General features: G+C 42.4%; 1 protein-coding gene across 2 annotated transcripts in view; it reads right to left on the bottom strand.

Moving 5' to 3' along the window:
• DNAH8 (dynein axonemal heavy chain 8) overlaps positions 1-15696 on the bottom strand; it is a 132955-nt gene extending 117259 nt beyond the window's left edge. The window contains exons 1-9 of one of the 2 annotated variants that reach the window (XM_079969134.1): positions 15574-15695; positions 13727-14205; positions 13137-13271; positions 10942-11026; positions 8149-8297; positions 7652-7841; positions 3317-3480; positions 1806-1982; positions 551-664 (exon numbers count right to left, since the gene is read on the bottom strand). In XM_079969134.1, the coding sequence (XP_079825260.1) occupies positions 551-664; positions 1806-1982; positions 3317-3480; positions 7652-7841; positions 8149-8297; positions 10942-11026; positions 13137-13271; positions 13727-14173 (1461 nt within the window). In that variant the 5' untranslated portion in view covers positions 14174-14205; positions 15574-15695. Of the gene's footprint in view, positions 1-550; positions 665-1805; positions 1983-3316; positions 3481-7651; positions 7842-8148; positions 8298-10941; positions 11027-13136; positions 13272-13726; positions 14206-15573 lie in introns of both variants that reach the window. The other variant, XM_079969135.1, reaches the window with a different exon arrangement.
• Between the last annotated feature and the right edge of the window lie 2587 nt (positions 15697-18283).

Below are 18283 nucleotides of genomic sequence, written 5' to 3' on the forward strand. Positions count from 1 at the left end.
GATAAAGGTAAAGGTAAAGGTACCCCTGCCCGTACGGGCCAGTCTTGCCAGACTCTGGGGTTGTGCGCCCATCTCACTTAAGAGGCCAGGGGCCAGCGCTGTCCGGAGACACTTCCGGGTCACGTGGCCAGCGTGACATCGCTGCTCTGGCGAGCCAGAGCCGCACACGGAAACGCCGTTTACCTTCCCGCTGGTAAGCGGTCCCTATTTATCTACTTGCACCCGGAGGTGCTTTCGAACTGCTAGGTTGGCAGGCGCTGGGACCGAGCAGCGGGAGCGCACCCCGCCACAGGGATTCGAACCGCCGACCTTTCGATCGGCAAGTCCTAGGCGCTGAGGCTTTAACCCACAGCGCCACCTGTGTCCCCATTTTGTTTGGATAGCTAGCCCTAAAGGTTACTTTGTGGTTAAAAAAATACAGTCTGGGTGGTGTTTAAATATGCTCAATTTTATATGTACTGCTTTTTGACACACATTCTAAAGCCATTCATTACATGCAAGTCTAATGAGAAATGTAACATTATATGAATTTTAAAAAACCAGTACTTACTAAATCATAGTTATAAAGTGGCTGGCAAACTTTTTCAAGGGTGTACAAATAGCTCACATTATCTTTTGATTCATTTGCTGTATCTGTTATTCTGGCATCCAATTCTCTCCACAGCTAGAGTAAAAAATTATGGAACAGGTTAGTGTAACAACATAAAATGTGAAAAATTCACAAAGTAGAAATTGAATTACATTCAAACCACACGGACAAAATATACTCTGAAAACCTTCCCCCCCCCCAATACATGCTAGTTAACAACATTTTCTCCTATAAATTATTTTCTAGAATTTATCTCATGCCAATAGAAGCTGCTTTAACACAGTAGATAGAAAGCTGGACTCTGGGAGAGTCTTATGTTTGTCATAGCTATGTACACATTAACATTTACTCTGACTCCAGTGCTCCTACTGCTAGTTTATGAATTTGTGTACACATGGCGTTAGCCACAATTCAAGGGTTTTCTGTAGTTTCTTGTGAAATGCTGCTGTTTAATGTGTTTTCCTCCATGCCAGCTTCTATCTGACTTGAGAACTGTAGACTTGTTGGATTCATAGGAAAGCCCAGGTGTGTACATTTGAGATTCTTACCTTTCTTTCCAGGGCATGGGGATGGTGGGAGAGGTCTTACATACCTGGCATCGTTGTGCAAAAGCAGCCCCTCCCCTCTCCCTCTCCCTCTCCCTGTAAGTCCCACATCACATGGAATGAAACTATGCCTACCAATCCTGTATAGAGGTCACATTGTAAATTATCATGCCAGTTGATATAATCACTCTGCTGTACATTAATGCAATAAACATAACAGATTTTTAAAATTGTAGCTAAATGGTGGCAAAGGAACCTTTTGTGTCTATGTTCCTATGAAGGGTTATAATAGTAGTTACAGAACTAAACCAGGCAGTGGCAGTTACTCTAAATTAATTAAATTGGTTTGATAAAATATAGTCCTACATATGTGGCATACCTGGCCTTTGAGATGCATATTTTAGGACTCACCCTATTTTTGTGATTGCCAATTGTTCTAAACTGTTTTTAATGCTGTGCTGCATTTTAAATTATTCTAACCCACCCTAGGACCTTAGAGTGAAAGATGGGTGTAATAATAATAATAATAATAATAATAATAATAATAATAATAATGGCTGTGACAAAGGGATGCCACAGACACAGTGCCATTAAACAAAATTTATAACACACACACACATACATTTTAAAGCAATGAAATAATTTCTTATTAAAGAATAAATTAGAATTACCTTTATTATTTTGGAGCGTGCAACATTTAGGACATTTATGACAGCCTTGCAATTTTGTCCTTTGATCTGTTCAATAATAAAATTAAACTTAGCAGACATACGCTTCCAGTGTTCTAGTTCGGTCAGAGGACCCGAGTCATCAGCTTCCTTTCTCATCTGTTCACTCTCAATCAAAACCTGAAATGAAAGTGTGTTACGTATACAGAAAGAGCTTATCACTTGGTCATAAATTTCACATTCTACATAGCCATTATAAGCTCTGTCAATATTCCATTTCCTGCAATGAAAACATAAGGGCTGGTCACGGATGCTGATGGGTGCAAACTGGATGAAGTTCAGCTTTTCTAATTTAACTTGTTTCCAGTAGCACCTTAAAGACCTTAAAGACTGGAAGGAATTTTTTTTATTTTGTTTTGACTATGGCAGACCAACACAGCTACCTATCTGTAATTTAACTTGCACTTTGTTTTCCTTACTCCTGTTCCCCCCCCCACACACCAATAGTCTTTATTTATGGATTTTCATTATGGATTTATGGATTTTCATTAGTAAATATAACTAAACTGTCATACTCATTCACACCTGCTGATATCAAGATAACTTAATTCAAATGCAGCTTATTGTGGACACTATGCTGCTCGTACATACGTAATATTGTACTCAACAAAATTCTAGCCCATATCCCCCTCCCACTCCCCCCAATTTAATATGGATTTACTGTTTCCACTGATTATTTATTTATTGGATTTCCCACACAAACAGTAGATCCAGATTAAATAATATGAGGCAGCGTTTTGATGAAGACAATGTCAGGTCGATGCTGCCGCAAAAACCTGCATGCATCTGCAAACAATACTCTGCAACCAATGTGCTTCCCATTGCTGTTCTATCCTGTTATTTCCTATGAAATGTGTTTTGATGCATTTTCCCGCAAGCCGGCTCCTATCCAAATTAGGAAAAAGAACCACCTAGCTGCATTTTAAGCGGGCAATGTGTGCACAGCCTAAGTCCACAAGAAAATGCCAAGTGGAAATGGCAATAGCTGGCAATCCAAAAAAACAGTTTGGGGGTGCAAAGGGGAACCAGCCATGTTCAAAACACTTTTTCCCCCAAGTTACAAGATTTTCAAGAATGAAACATGCAAGTCATGTTTATGAATAGCAATCTGTGTCTTTGGCTGTGGAAGCTGCCAAAGCAAGTTCCAGCCAATTAATTATTCTATTTTATTTTAAACATTTCCAGGCTTCTCTTCCCTTTTTAGGCCGCCCTTCAGTAAAACAATCATGACAATGTAAAATAGAATAAGAAGCACAACAATATAAAAATACAAGGTATGATTTCTAAACGATGTTTTGTTTTAAACTATGTATAGAACGTAGCCATTGAATTTCACGTCGCCTTGCAGTTTTTCCAAGTAAATGTAATACACATATAAACATGGCATTTACAGTGCACCATAGATACTGGAGAATTCCTGGTTCTTCATAGCTAAAATACAAAAAGAAACTTACTTGCTCGATTTGCTTATACCATATCATAAGCACTTCCTCTAATTGATGAACCGTATCAGGATTAGCAGCTGCTGCTGTCACTTGCTCAAAAGACTGGAATTTACTGAAGTCAATATAATCTATTTTTTTCAGCTCTACTGTCCCTTCAATGCTCACTCTTGCACCTAAAATAAATAACAGAGAACGTTGTGGGCCCAGGCGCATTGAAGTCATGGGCAGTAGGGGTGAGGTGTGGTGAAGTTGCAAGAAACACATTGAGGCATCTAATCATACGCCTGCATTTCTATTGAGGCTTGATCAGGGCCTGTATCTTAAAATGAGCTTAAAGATCTTCAAATGTTTCATGCCAGGCAGAAGAGCAGCTGCCTAAGAACCTTGGCAAAATGTTTTTCCTCCTAGACAAGGGGGCCCCCTGATTTATAGCAGAAAACAATTCTCAAAGTCGTAAAAAGGGAATTACAGGCTGACAGCCAAGGTTACACTGACCCTACATATTACAGAAGATAAAAAAGGAGATAAACATAATTAAGAGTGGGTAAATAGTAAAATAAAACCATGTGCCTCCCATTAAACTTGAGCCATATTTTCCTAAGGTTGAAAGGTCAAGAGCAGTGAAAAAGGCAACTGGCTTGGCTGGAGAAGAGGTTTTCTTTCTATTTTTGAGGCTGGAAACTGTTCCTTACTTTGAAAAGATTTCTTTTCCTTTTAAAAGGTTATTTATGTTATGTATAAAATATATTGGCTTAAATGTAATTATGCAAAGGAATTAGAAGCTAAGAAATGTTAAATCCTTATGCTAGATTCTTATTTCATATAGTTGGAAGAGATCACAGGGGCCACCAAGCAGGAAACATCATTAGAGCACTGGTTGTCAGGCCTTTGTGAACTTCAAGAGAAGGAGATCTTTCAATGATGATCCTTGACATCTGTTTAAGATAAAAATTTAAGATTAACCATCTGTTTTGGAGGGCAATAGGGCGAGGTGAGCTGGTAATTAAGGTTCCTTGTTGAGACACATGTAAGATATATTACTACTTATTTGTCATTTATAGATAGAAGAATATATAGCTTTTTGTTTCCCATAAAAGGACAGAAGGAAATGGGTGTATCTTTTGTGATTGGTTCTAGCAAACAGCCAATAGGAATTTCAACCAGGCTGATTGGACAGAGGCAGCCACAGGAGGAGCATGGGGGCTGGATTAAGGAAATATAAGTGCTGGCCAGAATGGCAAGAGGCCAGGCCAGAGCTTGGTAACCATATACCACTGTGCCTCATATTTATTTGTCTGACAAATAAATTATTATTTTAATTTCTCTATTGCTGCGTTGAATATTTCATTCCAGCTAAGCGTTAACCACAAGCAGGGTGCTACAACATGACAACAAACTGGAATATAAACAGGCCACAACTTCATTGATTACAGATGTCAGCAGCTTTTGGTGCAGGCATTGGGTGTGTATCCTGAATCAATCAACCCATCTGCTTGTTGATTATTTGGCAGGGTTAATGATCATCTTATGATGTACATCAAATTGGGGCAACTCCCACCCCCAAGATCACCATTTTGGGGGTGCTATGGTCCATCAGCTCTCATCTGGGTGTCTGGACAGAAGCACACACCCATAAACACCCATCCCTTTGATGGGTTACCCGACTCCTTGGATGTCATGTGACAAAGATATTTGAGAGCAGAAGCAGTAAAGGAGTCTCGAAATGGTGTGAAATGTTGAAAAGCTGCAGAATCATTTGGGCATGCTGAATCACTGTGACTCCTCTTGAGGATGACTCATTCTCTGCATAAATATTGTATCTGCTTGCAGGCAGACTCAGGTGGTGGGGAGGAGCCTGTGCTCAGTGGTGGAGACTGTTGGTGTGTCATGCCTCTGTGTGACTCAGTAACTCTGTGTATGCTCTGAAGCTACAGTCATACCTCATGTTACGTCCGCTTCATGTTACGTTCTTTCAGGTTATGTCCCGTGGCGACCCGGAAGTGCTGGAAACGGTTACCTCCGGGTTTTGCCGCTCGCGCATGCACAGAAGCGCGAAATGACGTCACGGGCATGTGCAAAAGTGGCACATCGCAACCCGCGCATGTGCAGATGCGCCACTGTGGATTGCACTCTCTTCATGTTGTGAACAGGCCTCCAGAACGGATCCTGTTCACCACCAGAGGTACCACTGTAGTTTAATCTTCTGTTCTCTATGCTGTTATTTGCAAACAAGTTTATTTTAACTCAGTAAAGCTTTTATTCTTTTGCTGAAGAAGACTGTGTTATCAATTTATGCTGCAAGACATTGGACTGGGGGGGCGGGGAGAGAAGCTCCCGATCCCCTGTTCACCTAGACTGAGGATCCAACTCAACATAGATAATGTACTCAGACTCTACCATTTGATCTATAAAAAGTGTTCCATTTCAAGAGAAGACCTATATGCATTTTGCATACGAGTTAAGAAAGTGTCCTCTCTGCCCTTGAGTGGTAGCAGGTAGCTGCTCCTCACAAACCTCAATAGAAAATTCCACCTGCAGGAAACAAAAATGCATGGAGCGGGGGGGGGGAGGTGTTTTTTAAATGAGAGGGCAGAAGGGAGCCCAAAATTCAATTAAACATAAAACTTATTTTTTTAATGCAACAATAATTTTCCTAGCCTTGCATTACTCAGAAAAAAATAGTTTCACAGTGTGAAACAGTCACATTGCTGTGCTGAGTTAGGCTCCAGTGTTTTCTGGATTGTGCTATCAAAAGATGCACTTCAGTGAAATGTCACAGCAGTTAGAAGCTATAGTGCATGACATTAATGTACATAATAAGTCCAAATGGCTTCTTACAGCAGAGAATTCAACCATGACAATATTTTTATATGAAAGCTAAGATACTGTGTGCCTGTGGCTTTCCTTATCAAAGCAGAACATATTTTGATAAATATTTAATAAATCTATAGTCACATAATTTTATAACTTTGTAACAGTCTATCTTCTTTGATTAATATAATAGTCTATCAAAAATGACATACAAAATATGTGTTATGTCTTCCTTCATGAGATTTGTGTTATTTTTGTTTGCTATATTATGATTCATGCTGCTTTGATGAGACACAGATTCCCTGCATGCCAACTTTGACAGGTGGGCAGGACAACCAACCTGTCAAACACCTGCTATCATTATGATGTCAGATGGTGGCCAGATGACTTGCCCCATCCACCTGTAAGAGGCCCTTGTGCTGTGATTCCCAAGCACCAAACAACCAGCTGGTTGATAGGCGCATGGGAATCGCAGTGCAAGGGAATTTGGCAGAATTCTGTTTTAAAGATACAGTATAGCGTGTGTACATCCCCATGCCTGGCAGGATTCTCTCACTGCCAAACAAGGTGTGCAGACTAAAGGCACATCTTTGGGTGCTTTAGCTGAGATCCTGGCAATGCAGGGCGTTGGACTAGATGGGCCTTGTGGTCCCTTCCAACCTACAATGCTATGATTCTACGAAAGGCCACAGTCTCTGAACTTGTTTTCACAGGGCTTTGTTGAACTGGACTGATCCTTAGAGTCAGCTGTCTTGAGTACTTGGTTAAGTGTTGGGACTTGTTTTACAGTGTAAGAAACACATCCCAGAAACATGCTTCTGGTGGTAATACAAGAGGTACTTTGTTAGGACCTGCAGGCTCCTGTAGCCTGAATCAGACATTATCTTCTTGGAAGAGGAAAGGGAGAACCCCAAAGTACAGTCCTCAGTACATGCTGGGACCAGGGGGAGTTGGCTCACCAGTTCACCAGGACACCCACCCTTAGACCTCACTGAGTCCAGAGACTCAGGCTGAAAGCCCATGGTTGATGAGAATAAGACATACAGTGCTAAAGCCTGGGTGTTCGAGACAGACAAAGAGGCACACAGTGTCTTAGGAGGTATTTGTTTCAAAACCTAACAAAACTATATCCCCACCCTGATTTGACATAGGTAATCCTCATGAACAAAGAATCTAGAGATGCACAGTTGCTCTGTGGACATTGCCATTTAGTTGCTGGGCAGCTCTGGACTTAGTTGTATGCGGGTGGGGTAAGGAGTTTCCTGCTGCTGTTCTGTTTTTGTCAGAGACCAACAATACAGTTCTCGTCTAAATTCCTGTCTAGTGTGTTCTATGAGCATTCCATGACACCTTCTCATTTCGCTCTCTCAACAAGTGAACTTTCACTTGTTAAATGAGTAAGCATGCAGAGATTCGTCATGCACCGGATGAATTAGGATAGAATCCCTCTTATAAACACACAAATGGCATAATACTTCAAAATCAAACGTCTGAGATTAATTGAGCTCATTCCTTTCTCACAGTAGGTCTTACCATCCAAAAATGCCATATATCTGTTCAGCGTCTCAGTAAAAGCCTGTTTTTCAAACTCTCCCTGCTTGGTTTGATTCAAAGCGCCCCAATTATTTGTGGCAAGGACAGATGGCAGAAAAAGATTTGCGAGGATATTCTTGATCCCAAGCAGGAGCCCTTCACTTCCTTCCAGTACTGAAAAGTATATGTCCTTGAAAATCGAGCATTAAGATAGGTATTAGAAGTCAAGAGCACAAAAATCAGTTATGCAACAATCTTTGAGGGCTCTAAAATTAATAATCCTCTCTCACCTGTCACCCAAGGTGTTGAGAGGAAAACTCCCTCCTTCCATCGTATCCTCTTGCCCAGCCTTAACCAAAAGGGACCTAAAACTGGGTCTCCACAGAGAAATGTATTTCACCCTCCCAGAAGTCCCTACCATTTATGGAACCTCTCCCCACCCGCCACTGCTCTTGCCTATCTGATAGATGTGCTGCAAATGATGGTGGTGGGAATACCTCATGCATAGTTTTGACATTCACGGCAGTGTCATTCCTGGCACGTACAAAAAATAAACACAGCCCTTTGAATTTGTCTGGAGATTCATGTACATACAACTTCATCATTTTGGTTCCTTTCAGCACTCCTGGAATTGTTCTACCACACTCTGAAAACAAAAAAGCACCTTTTTAACAACCATAATGTCTCACTTTTATCTGAAAAATGCTATCAGCTGCAATGATGCATAAAGTGATCTGGTTACTGCCGTGAGCCCATCCTATGCTGCAGTCATGTTTTATAATTTATTGCAATGTATGCAGCATAGATTTGTTTGGTTTCTTGTGTGGTTTCTTGTGATGTGGAAACCAAGCCAAAAGGATTTTGGTACCATGCAAGAATGCCAGCAAAGATGGTCAATTGGGCTCCTGGTTCCACAACTTGGACACTGCAAATGAAAAGGCTCATCCTTTGCCCAGCCAACCAGAGGCAAGGCAAAGGCCACTACTTTTTGAATGTTGTCTAGATTTCTACAACTGATTTAGGGTATTTTTGTACTGCTGAATCAGGAACTGGCATCCGTTTCTCTCCATCAGGTCAGGTTTACTGTAAACTGAATGGTGGGCATTGATAAAGGTAAGTACACGTAAATTGCATGTTGCTTCACCATTTTTCAAACTTCAGGGCTTGAACTTCCATTTCTTGGAACTCCTGGAATGCTCAGCGGCAGGGAGGTCTCTCTTCAGAGTCCAACAGTAGTCAGCCATCATGACTGCTTCCCAGTGACCCTGATACCTGGTCTCCATCTCTTTCATGTCCTGATGGAATCTCTCCCCCTGCTCGTCACTCATTGAACCCAGGTTCTCAGGAAACCGGTCCATATGTGAAAATAGGTAGTGCATCTTGACGCTCATGTTGCAGCCCAGGTTTCTGAAAGCAGTCAGCATGTTGTTGACAAGTTCTGCATAGTTTCTGGCCTTATTGTTGCCCAGAAAGTTCTTCACTACCAGAACAAATGCCTGCCACGCTTCCAGTTCCACTTCGTTCATTGAGTTTCCGAACTCTGGATCTCTGATGAGTTGATGGATCTGAGGACCGTCAAAGATGCCAGCTTTCAACTTCTCCATGGTCAATCCTGGAAAAGCCTGGCACAAGTAAGTGAAGCAGTCACCATCCTTGTCCAGAGCCTTGGTGAACTGCTTGATTAAGCCAAGCTTGATGTGCAGCAGTGGGAAGAGTATTCTGTCTCTGTCCACCAGAGGGTCGTTGATGACATTCCTTTCTTTGCAAATCACCAATTCCTCCCGCACAGGCCAGTCCTTCTTCGTGTAATGCTGAGCACGGTCCCTACTATCCCACATGCACAGAAAACATGGGTACTTGGTGAAGCCAGACTGTTGTCCCAACAAAAAGTTCACCATCTTCAGGTCAACACAAATAAACCACTTATGCTGATCATAACCAATTTTCTCCAGCACATACTTCACCGCTTCATAGTTCTCCTTCAGTGTAGTCGAGTGAGCCAGGGGTATAGAGGCAAACTGGTTGCTGTTGTGTAGCAGAACACATTTCAGTGATCGCTTGCTGCTGTCAGTGAACAGTCTCCAATCTTTGGGTTCGTACTGTGGCACTCCAAGCTTGAGCAGAAGCTGTGCAATATCTGCGCAGTACACCAAGTCCTTCTCTTCTGAGAAAAAACTGAGGTACTCTTGATGCCTGTTGCGGAAGAAGCTGATGCGAGCATTGTCAGAGAGGAGGGTTTTTGTCCTTCAATCTAGATGCCAACAGTTTGGCAGAGTCCCTTGACAAGCTGAGGTCGCGAACTAGATCATTCAACTCCTTTTGGGAAAATGGATGTGGAGCATCATCTTCAAGAACCACTTCTTCTTCTTCATGTCCTTCAACACTGGAGGCATCTTTGTCACTAATGTCAGGAAGCTCTCCGAAGATAGGCACTGGAATTTCATCACAATGAGCTACAGGACGACGTGCTGATTGAAGATCAGGATACTTGAGGCTGCTCCGGTTCTTTCTGTTGATCCCAGCCACACCAATTTATGGAAGATTTCAAGGTTTTATGACTTCAAACTGATCCCTTTTCAACATAATCCCCCAGAACTATCAGACCTGAATACTTCTTGTCATTAAAATAATCATTTCCAATCAAAACAATTATTTGACATGGCATTTCACCCCCACCAACTTCTTTTAAATGCTCCACACAAGCGTACATGTGAACAAAAACGTTAAAAAAAACACATGTGGCCATAGCTCAAAAACTTGACCTGACTGAGCAAAACCAATGTGATTTTTGGATTCAGCGCAACAGATTTGTCCTAAATCAACTGAAAAAACGCAGACAACAAATTTGTTGTTGACCAGTGTTATGAAAGCTCTACGTGTACAATTTTACAAGGGAGATGGTCTTTCAAATATAGCACTAAACCTACATTTTAGGGCATTATGGGTAATAACCAGCACTTGAATTGTTATCAACTGTATATATTTGTTTTAATAATGATAGACAGGTTCCTGGTTAGGCAGACTGTAGAAGTAAAAAGAAACATGGCAGCCTTTTATATTAAAAATCCAGGGATTAATTTTGGATGTCATACTAGCTAAAAGAGCCAATTGAAGCCAAATTGTGTAGTACTACTACCTAATGGCTGGAGGCGATATCAAAACTCAAGCCTCTTTGCTTATACTGTGGCCTTATGATTTACAGAAGTTTATTATTTGATCTAGTGTGACGAAAAGAACTTCTCAATTTCACCTGAGATGGAAGGTTAAATAAAATAATTGCTAACATTTACCAAGACCAGGAGCTTCACCCTCCTGATAAATAAACTTCAGTGTTCTGCTTCCTCCTTTGACCAAAAAACTGTCAAACGCCTGTAACTGTTGAAATGGAAAAAGGAGGTTCAAAGTCAACATCTTGCCAAAACGCTGAATTATTTTTATTTAAAAGAAAGCAACCTTGCTTAGTAAGAGATTACATAGTGAGTTACCAAACATTTTCATCAACACTGAAAGAAAAATGCAAGCTGTCTTTGTCTTTTTCAGAAGTATTTCCAGCAGCCATAACTACTTTGCCGTAGGTGTGGTTTTCTTCTTATTTTAATTTTGTAAAAAAATATCCAAAACTTTAAGGCATATCCAACTAAGACTGTGTATACTGCATGCATTTAAAGCAAAGTGAATGCACATCTGCCACCGCCCCAAAAAAGAATCCTGGGAACTGTAGTTTGCTAAGGGTGCTGAGAATTGGAGCTCTGTGTGGTGTTAACTTCTCAGGATTCTCTTTTGGGTGGAGGGGCAGCTTTCAATGTATGGTATGCACACAGCCTAAATCATCATACAGTAGATTCCTTGAAATCTATAGTCTTAAGTTAATACCATTTGTGTCAACTGGTCTAACTCTTGAGTATGACTAACACTGTATATCACCTCTTATTCTAATTTTATTCCACATTTAATCATTTCCAGAAGTGTGGGCAGATCCTGACTTATAGGGCAATCTTTACCTCCGATGCTGTTAGCTGGAGTTAGGGTAGCAATACAACCATCTCTCCACTGGCCTCTGTCAATGGATAGATGCACTGCTAGTGTGGCCTCAACTCTGCTCAAGTGGGTAGTGGCTTGTGAAATGGCCACCAAACTGGGTGCTTTTTGACGGTGCACTGATGACTTTGAATCCCCAGAAGGGTCTAGTCCCCAGGATCTCCAGTTATGCTAGCCTGGTGTTCACATGCTTGAAGTAAATTAAAGGAAAAGCGGGACAGGGGGCCAAAATACCATCCCACTTTCCACCAAACAACAAAACAATTGGAAAATTCCAGCATGGATTCACTAAAATCAGTAGACTTCAGTTAACATGAAGGTTTGTTTTCTCTCTCACACACAATGTTAAATTAATACATGAAGTATAACTGCATCACAACACTGGCTGTTTAATGCTTAATGATCTCTAAGAGAGAATTTCCCTTTTTCTCTGTTCCCCTTTCCCTTTTTGCCTACTCCTCTCACAGCTACCAATCCCACCACATGCACACACACCACACAGACATGTAAGGGACAAAGCTGAGACCTCTGTACTGTCCCCAAGCACTTCGGGATGAGCATTGCAAGAGTCTCTCTCTTATAATAGCAGCTCAGTAGCCCTGCTCCTCAATTACGTAAGTGAATGTTACGAGTCACAATAATTGACCATACACTTGAGCTCTTGGGACAAACCTACATTCTTCTGAGCAGCATCTATGATTCTATGATTCTATTCTATGATCTGCTGTGCAATTTGCAACCAACAGGAAATCTGACCTGGAAGAAGCATGGGTCTCCTATTGGTACTGTGCAATGGTTGTCATGAATCTGATGCTAATAAGCTTGTATAAACTTAAGACAGTGGTTTCATCCAGTGTGCCATGGCACCCTGGGGTGCCTTGAATGATGGTCGGGGGTGCTGTGGGCAACTCTGGCCTCTAGCCCACTTTCATTCCCACCTCTGATGCCCTTTCACATCTCTGCCTTCCAAAGGCTTGCACAGCTGTTTGTTGCAACAGCCCTGGTTACAAGCTCCCTGGGCGAATGGTGCCTCTGGGGCTGGCCAAGGGGTGCTTCCCAGGCCCCTGTGGAGCAGTGGGAGGAGACACCTCTCTTTGGGGCAAGGGGGGCAGCTCAGAGACGAGGGACAGCAGCTGCAGTTGCCCAGAGCACTCCCAAGGAGAGGGGGGAAGAGAGGAAGCTGAGAGAACACTCCACAAGGGAGTATGTTTGAAAAAGGGTGAGAGGCTGCCAGCTCTACACGCAAGGGGTGACACTACTGGACTCCTGAGTCCCACAGGGGTGCCGCAGAAAGAGTGTAGTTGGTCAAGGGAGCCGTGGACCCCAAAAGGTTGAAAATCTCTGGCTTAAGAGATGAACGTGTTGACATTAAGAGGACTGAGGATTTAGGGAGCAAGGCTTAAAAAAAAAATTAACTGTAGAAGCAACATCTGTAAAGCAGACTCACTGTTGGGCCGTCTAAAATTAGCTCTTCCACAGTTACGACGTCTAGTCCAAGTCTGTCTGACAGAATTTCAAATATATATTTATATGCGGCATTAACTTTCATTTTCCGGCCTTCCCTGGCTTCTTTAAATCGTGCCTAATGGAAAGAAAATGTGTTAAGAAATAATGCAATTCTGACTTCTTCTTTTTCCTGTGAAACCTTTGTTTCCTAGGTCCCATAACCATACTGCAATTACACCTTAGTATGTGCAAGGGACGTGGGTGGCGCTGTGGGTTAAACCACAGAGTCTAGGACCTGCCGATCAGAAGGTCGGCGGTTCAAATCCCCACGATGGGGTGAGCTCCCGTTGCTCGGTCCCTGCTCCTGCCAACCTAGCAGTTCGAAAGCACGTCAAAGTGCAAGTAGATAAATAGGTACTGCTAACCCTTTTATTTCTTTACTTTCGGCAGTCCGTAACCAGAAAAGAAGCAACCTGGAGCATCTGTAACCTGAGGTATGACTGTATAATGCATCATCTCACTAATACATGCCTAAATTTAAGTGGAAGAGCTTGTAAAACACACACACACCCCAAACTCTGACACACAAACCTGTTTTTCCTTTAGAGTTTCCTGCAGAGATTGAACCCCACTGGTGCTCCGGCGGAATTTAGATGTCCTACGGCTTGCGGCGTCTGCTGGCCCACGGCCAGGGGGTCTAGGTCGACTACGTTCAGAAACTTCTTTTGGTTCTTCCTCTGCAGTTTCTCTGGCTCCGTCCTCGGCAGCTTCTCTAGCTGCGTCCTCGGCAGCTTCTCTAGCTCCTTCCTCTGTTGGTCCAGGTTCAGAGTCTGCAGCCTCTGGTTCCCCAGGGCCGCCAAGTTCAGCATCTGCTGGGGGGCCTGCGTCAGGATCTGGGGGAGGCTGATCATCCTCTGGACCAGGAGCAGCATCCATGTCCGTGGGTGCCTCTGGTTCGGGAGCAGGCTCTTGTGGTGCAGCAGCAGGCTCTGGACCAGCACCCTCACCAGCACCTGGAGCTTCTGGTGTCTCCTCCATTTCAAATGCTAGTGTGCAAACAACGTCTGTGTCTATATGATAAAACAAAAATTGGAACACTAGTCACCACAAGGCTTGGGTTAGGCACTGGAACAACCTCCTAAGAGGAGTTCATCTCCACAAGGTGCCAAAGGTTTCACTGACTGAAGTGTTAAGACAAATTGCTAGAGGACAAGAACAAGCAGAGACATTTTCAACAGATGATCAGAAATAAAAAATAAATAAAATTGAATTCCTTTTTTGACTGGAAGGCAGACAATAAAATCATTTCAAAACATCTACTGTGTTGGCCTGAATATAAGCCGCACACGCAAATAAGCCAAACCTTTCAAATTTGGGGGGGGGGGGAGAGAGACAACACATGGTAGTGACCGGGTGGTCTGAGCAAAACAATGTGGCCCTAGAGGACCTGCACAGTGCACTGGGAAATGATGGGGGGGGGCTGCTGAAGGCGCCTCGACTCTTCTCCGAAGTGACAACCCTACACGGTGCAGCTGGGGGGAGATTTGCATAGGGCGGCGGCAGCAGCCTGCCTGGGCACTCGCAACCCACCAGTGGCTGCCCCCCCCATACCGTGTGGCCCCCCTCTCCCTAACAGCTGTGGGGGGCCTGCTGGGCAAGAAGAGACATTCTACCGGGGGGGGGGCAGCTCGCCTCACGCTGCGCCAGGCTTTTTGTAAAGTCACAAATATAAGCCACACTTTAATTTTTCAAGGTCAGAATTTGGAGGAAAAAATATGACTTATATTCGGGCCATTAGGGTATAACAGCACATGATACTGCCTCTTTCTTTTTTAAAAAAATATAATTTTTTTATTAAACTTTCAACATACCAAATTATCAATCCAAATAATCAATTATGTTATTTTTCTCCTTCCCCCCATCCCTCCTTCTCCCCCCCCCCAAGGACTTCCCTCAGCTCCCCTCTCTTATTTCTTCGTACATATTGTTCTCTGCATGTTATTAATTGTACATATCTTTGCCTTATTTGTCATGTGTTCAACTAATAAATTTGTGGATGTTTATTCAAAACCTGCCAAGGACTCCAAGTCATTTTGTTGCCTTTTTAAATAATTTCTCAAAAGTTCCCATTCTTCCTTTATGTCACGATTGTCCTTGTCACGCAGTTTATATGTCAATTTAGCCATTCTGCATAGCTCATCAATTTTTCTTGCCACTGTTCTTTCTTTGGGGTTTCCTCATTCTTCCATCCTTGTGCTAAGACTATTGCCAATACTGCCTCTTTTGCCAGACCACTGAGACAGGGTTTCATTATACTGTACAGAGGGCAGCAGGTCTTCCTCTATAGGTTTGTGTTCTCCAGTTTTCCTCCTCTAAAACAAGACACAAGATGTCAATTATTCCCCTCTCTCCCAACACAAGAATGTCCTCTGACTTACCTTGTTCAAAAAGATGAATGAACCACTAAGACAGTCACAGTGAATTCATCCACTGAGATCAGAGCAGTTTCTCTCTCCTCTTCAGAACAAAATGAAACCCAGGAATAGTGGGTGGAAGAATTCATAAAAAGCCGAATCACACAGCTAATGCAGTTTAAACAGCCTTCCAAGAACCCACCTGGGACTATATGTGGAAGGGCACATTACATTCTAAGGTGTGCACGAACCACACTGGCAGTTGGGCACAGAACCTGCCCACCCAATAATGGGATGGAATCATGATGCAAGCCCAACTGTAATGTTGTACGGTTGCTTCCAGAATACCTGTTTATGGAGTGTTCATCTTGATCTGTTCACACAACATCTGTGTGGATGCTACACAACATTGCTGTCAACTGGCAGTTGTTCCACATTTCCCCACCATTACTTTTCTTACCATGAAATGTCTTACTTTAAAAAAAACAAAACACCACAAACGGTTTATTACACAGAAGTGCAGCAGTGCTGTTGCTATTTATCATAAGGTACCCACTTTATTGCACAAATGATACATACAAGCATCTACTCAGATGGGGGAGAGATCCACACAAAAGTGTTGCTGACAGCTTGGAAGCAAACTATACAATCTCCATTGCTAGGCAAATACCTTTCATTGTGGCAGCCGAGGTGTACAAAAGCAGAATGTGCACCTAGCCTCTCAGGTATGGTAAATTCAGTGTACATGCAGACACACTGCAATACTCTAGATCCTGATCAGAAAGAACTAGGCTACCCAGGGCCAGTTGTATAAAGATTTGTGCTATTACTGCACCAACATTTTGCTTTGCTAAATAGCGGCAGCTGACTACCATTTGCTTATATACTTGAAAGGAAGTAAATGAGTGCACTTGACATCTCTGGGGTAGGCAATGCTAAACATGCTTCTTGCTTATCTCAGTCATTCAACTCATAAAAAATCTCTGAGTTAGATTTTACAGTATTTGCAAAGTTCTGTTTCAGCTTTTGTTTCTGTTAATTAGTCTCTCTCTCTCCCTCCCTCCCTCCTCTCTCCCTCCCTCCTATTTTATGGACACAGGGGTGCTGTGTACAAGGAGCAGGTCCACTTTAGGCCTGAATCAAAGTCTGCTTTCACAAAGCTGTGATGATCCTTCTACTGCTAAGGCTGAACAAACCAGATCCATCTCCATCTCTGTTGTATATTCTTTGTGAGCGAATGAGCAGAATGACACATTTTATTTTAAATGATGCACCAAAGATATGCACCATCTAGAGGTTGGGCTGCCTCTCGAGATATCATTGCCAAACTCAGCATAAATGTTCCCAAGAGGCAAGTGGGGGTCTATGTCAATGTTTGGATGCCTGGTGCCATTTTGAAACAAGATGGCAGATCAAAACGTGACTTTTGCATGAATTCATCTGTTTCTTGGCAAAGGGTTGGCTGCCTCTAAATATATTGCTGTCAAACTCAGCATGAGAATTCCCAATGTGTATGTGAGGGTTGGGGTGGTCTTTGCCAGGCACCATTTTGATTGTGACTTTGCCTATTTTTGGTGTAAGTTTGGCTGTCTTTCAATATATTGTCACCAAACTTGACATGAAGATTCCCAAGGTGGAGGCGGCACTCTTCATTAACATTTGGACACCATGTGCCATTTTGATCCATTTAAAAATCACAATGTTTTGGGATTTCTAAGCTTCCTGAGTGGTTCTCGGTACTCTTTTAGTGATATCATAATACTGTAATGATATTAATCTTTCTCAGTGCCAGAGTTTTCCACTAGGACCCTAAAACCAATTTCCCAAGTAACTGTTAATTTAGAGCACAAAACCATACTTTGCACATTGTGCTCATTAGCATTTAACAGTTCAATTATACATGTGTGTTTAGGATCATAGGCTACATCTCATTCTGTTCCTTGGTCACCTACAATTCCCCAAGTTTCCATGAAAAAGGGATTATGAAAGTGCTCTGAGAGCGGTTGCTCCGGTAAGGCAATAGGGCTATAGAATTCTTTAGGAAGTTTATCAGGTGATACCATAGTGCTTTAAAAGTACGACATGCGCGCGTGGCCCATGTCTTTCCAACAAGCTGCTGTTGCGTTGCCCAGCCAAACTCCACCACGACTCCCAACCAAAGACAACGCTTGCTACACATAGATTTGGGTCGTTCTCTGACCCTCTATGCGAACCTAGCCAAGGACTATCTCCTTGACCTTCTTCTTCATGGAGGAAAAATGTCTCACACTGTCACAAATAAAAGAGGCTGTTAGCTTTGTTTCCCCATCTTAGAATATTTGTGCTGCAAATGGGCTGTCTATAAGCTTCTAAAGTAAGAGGTAAAAGAATGGGCATCCCTGAAAGGATTTTGACAATATTGCTGAGGATAAACCAAATGAGGATCAGTAGCTGGTCGTGCCTTTTAAAGTTATCCTGCTTTTTCTACATTCTAGGCCTATCACAGATGATGTCTCCATTACTAGATAACTGCAAACACATGCATTCTCCATGAGAATCAGTAGCACAAGCTTTTGAACACTTGCTTTTTAAAAGAAATAGTGCATAAAGAAGGTATCATGGTTTTAAGTTTTATATACATATTTTTTATTAGTGAAATACAATAAAGGTGTGGCCTGAAATTCTGGAGGTTGACTTCCTTCCAGTATAGCAGCTTAAATTCCACAGTAAAACTGAAGCACTTTTCTTGTCTTGA

Source organism: Podarcis cretensis (assembly GCF_951804945.1).
Source record: "Podarcis cretensis genome assembly, chromosome: 3".
Lineage (NCBI taxonomy): Eukaryota > Metazoa > Chordata > Lepidosauria > Squamata > Lacertidae > Podarcis > Podarcis cretensis.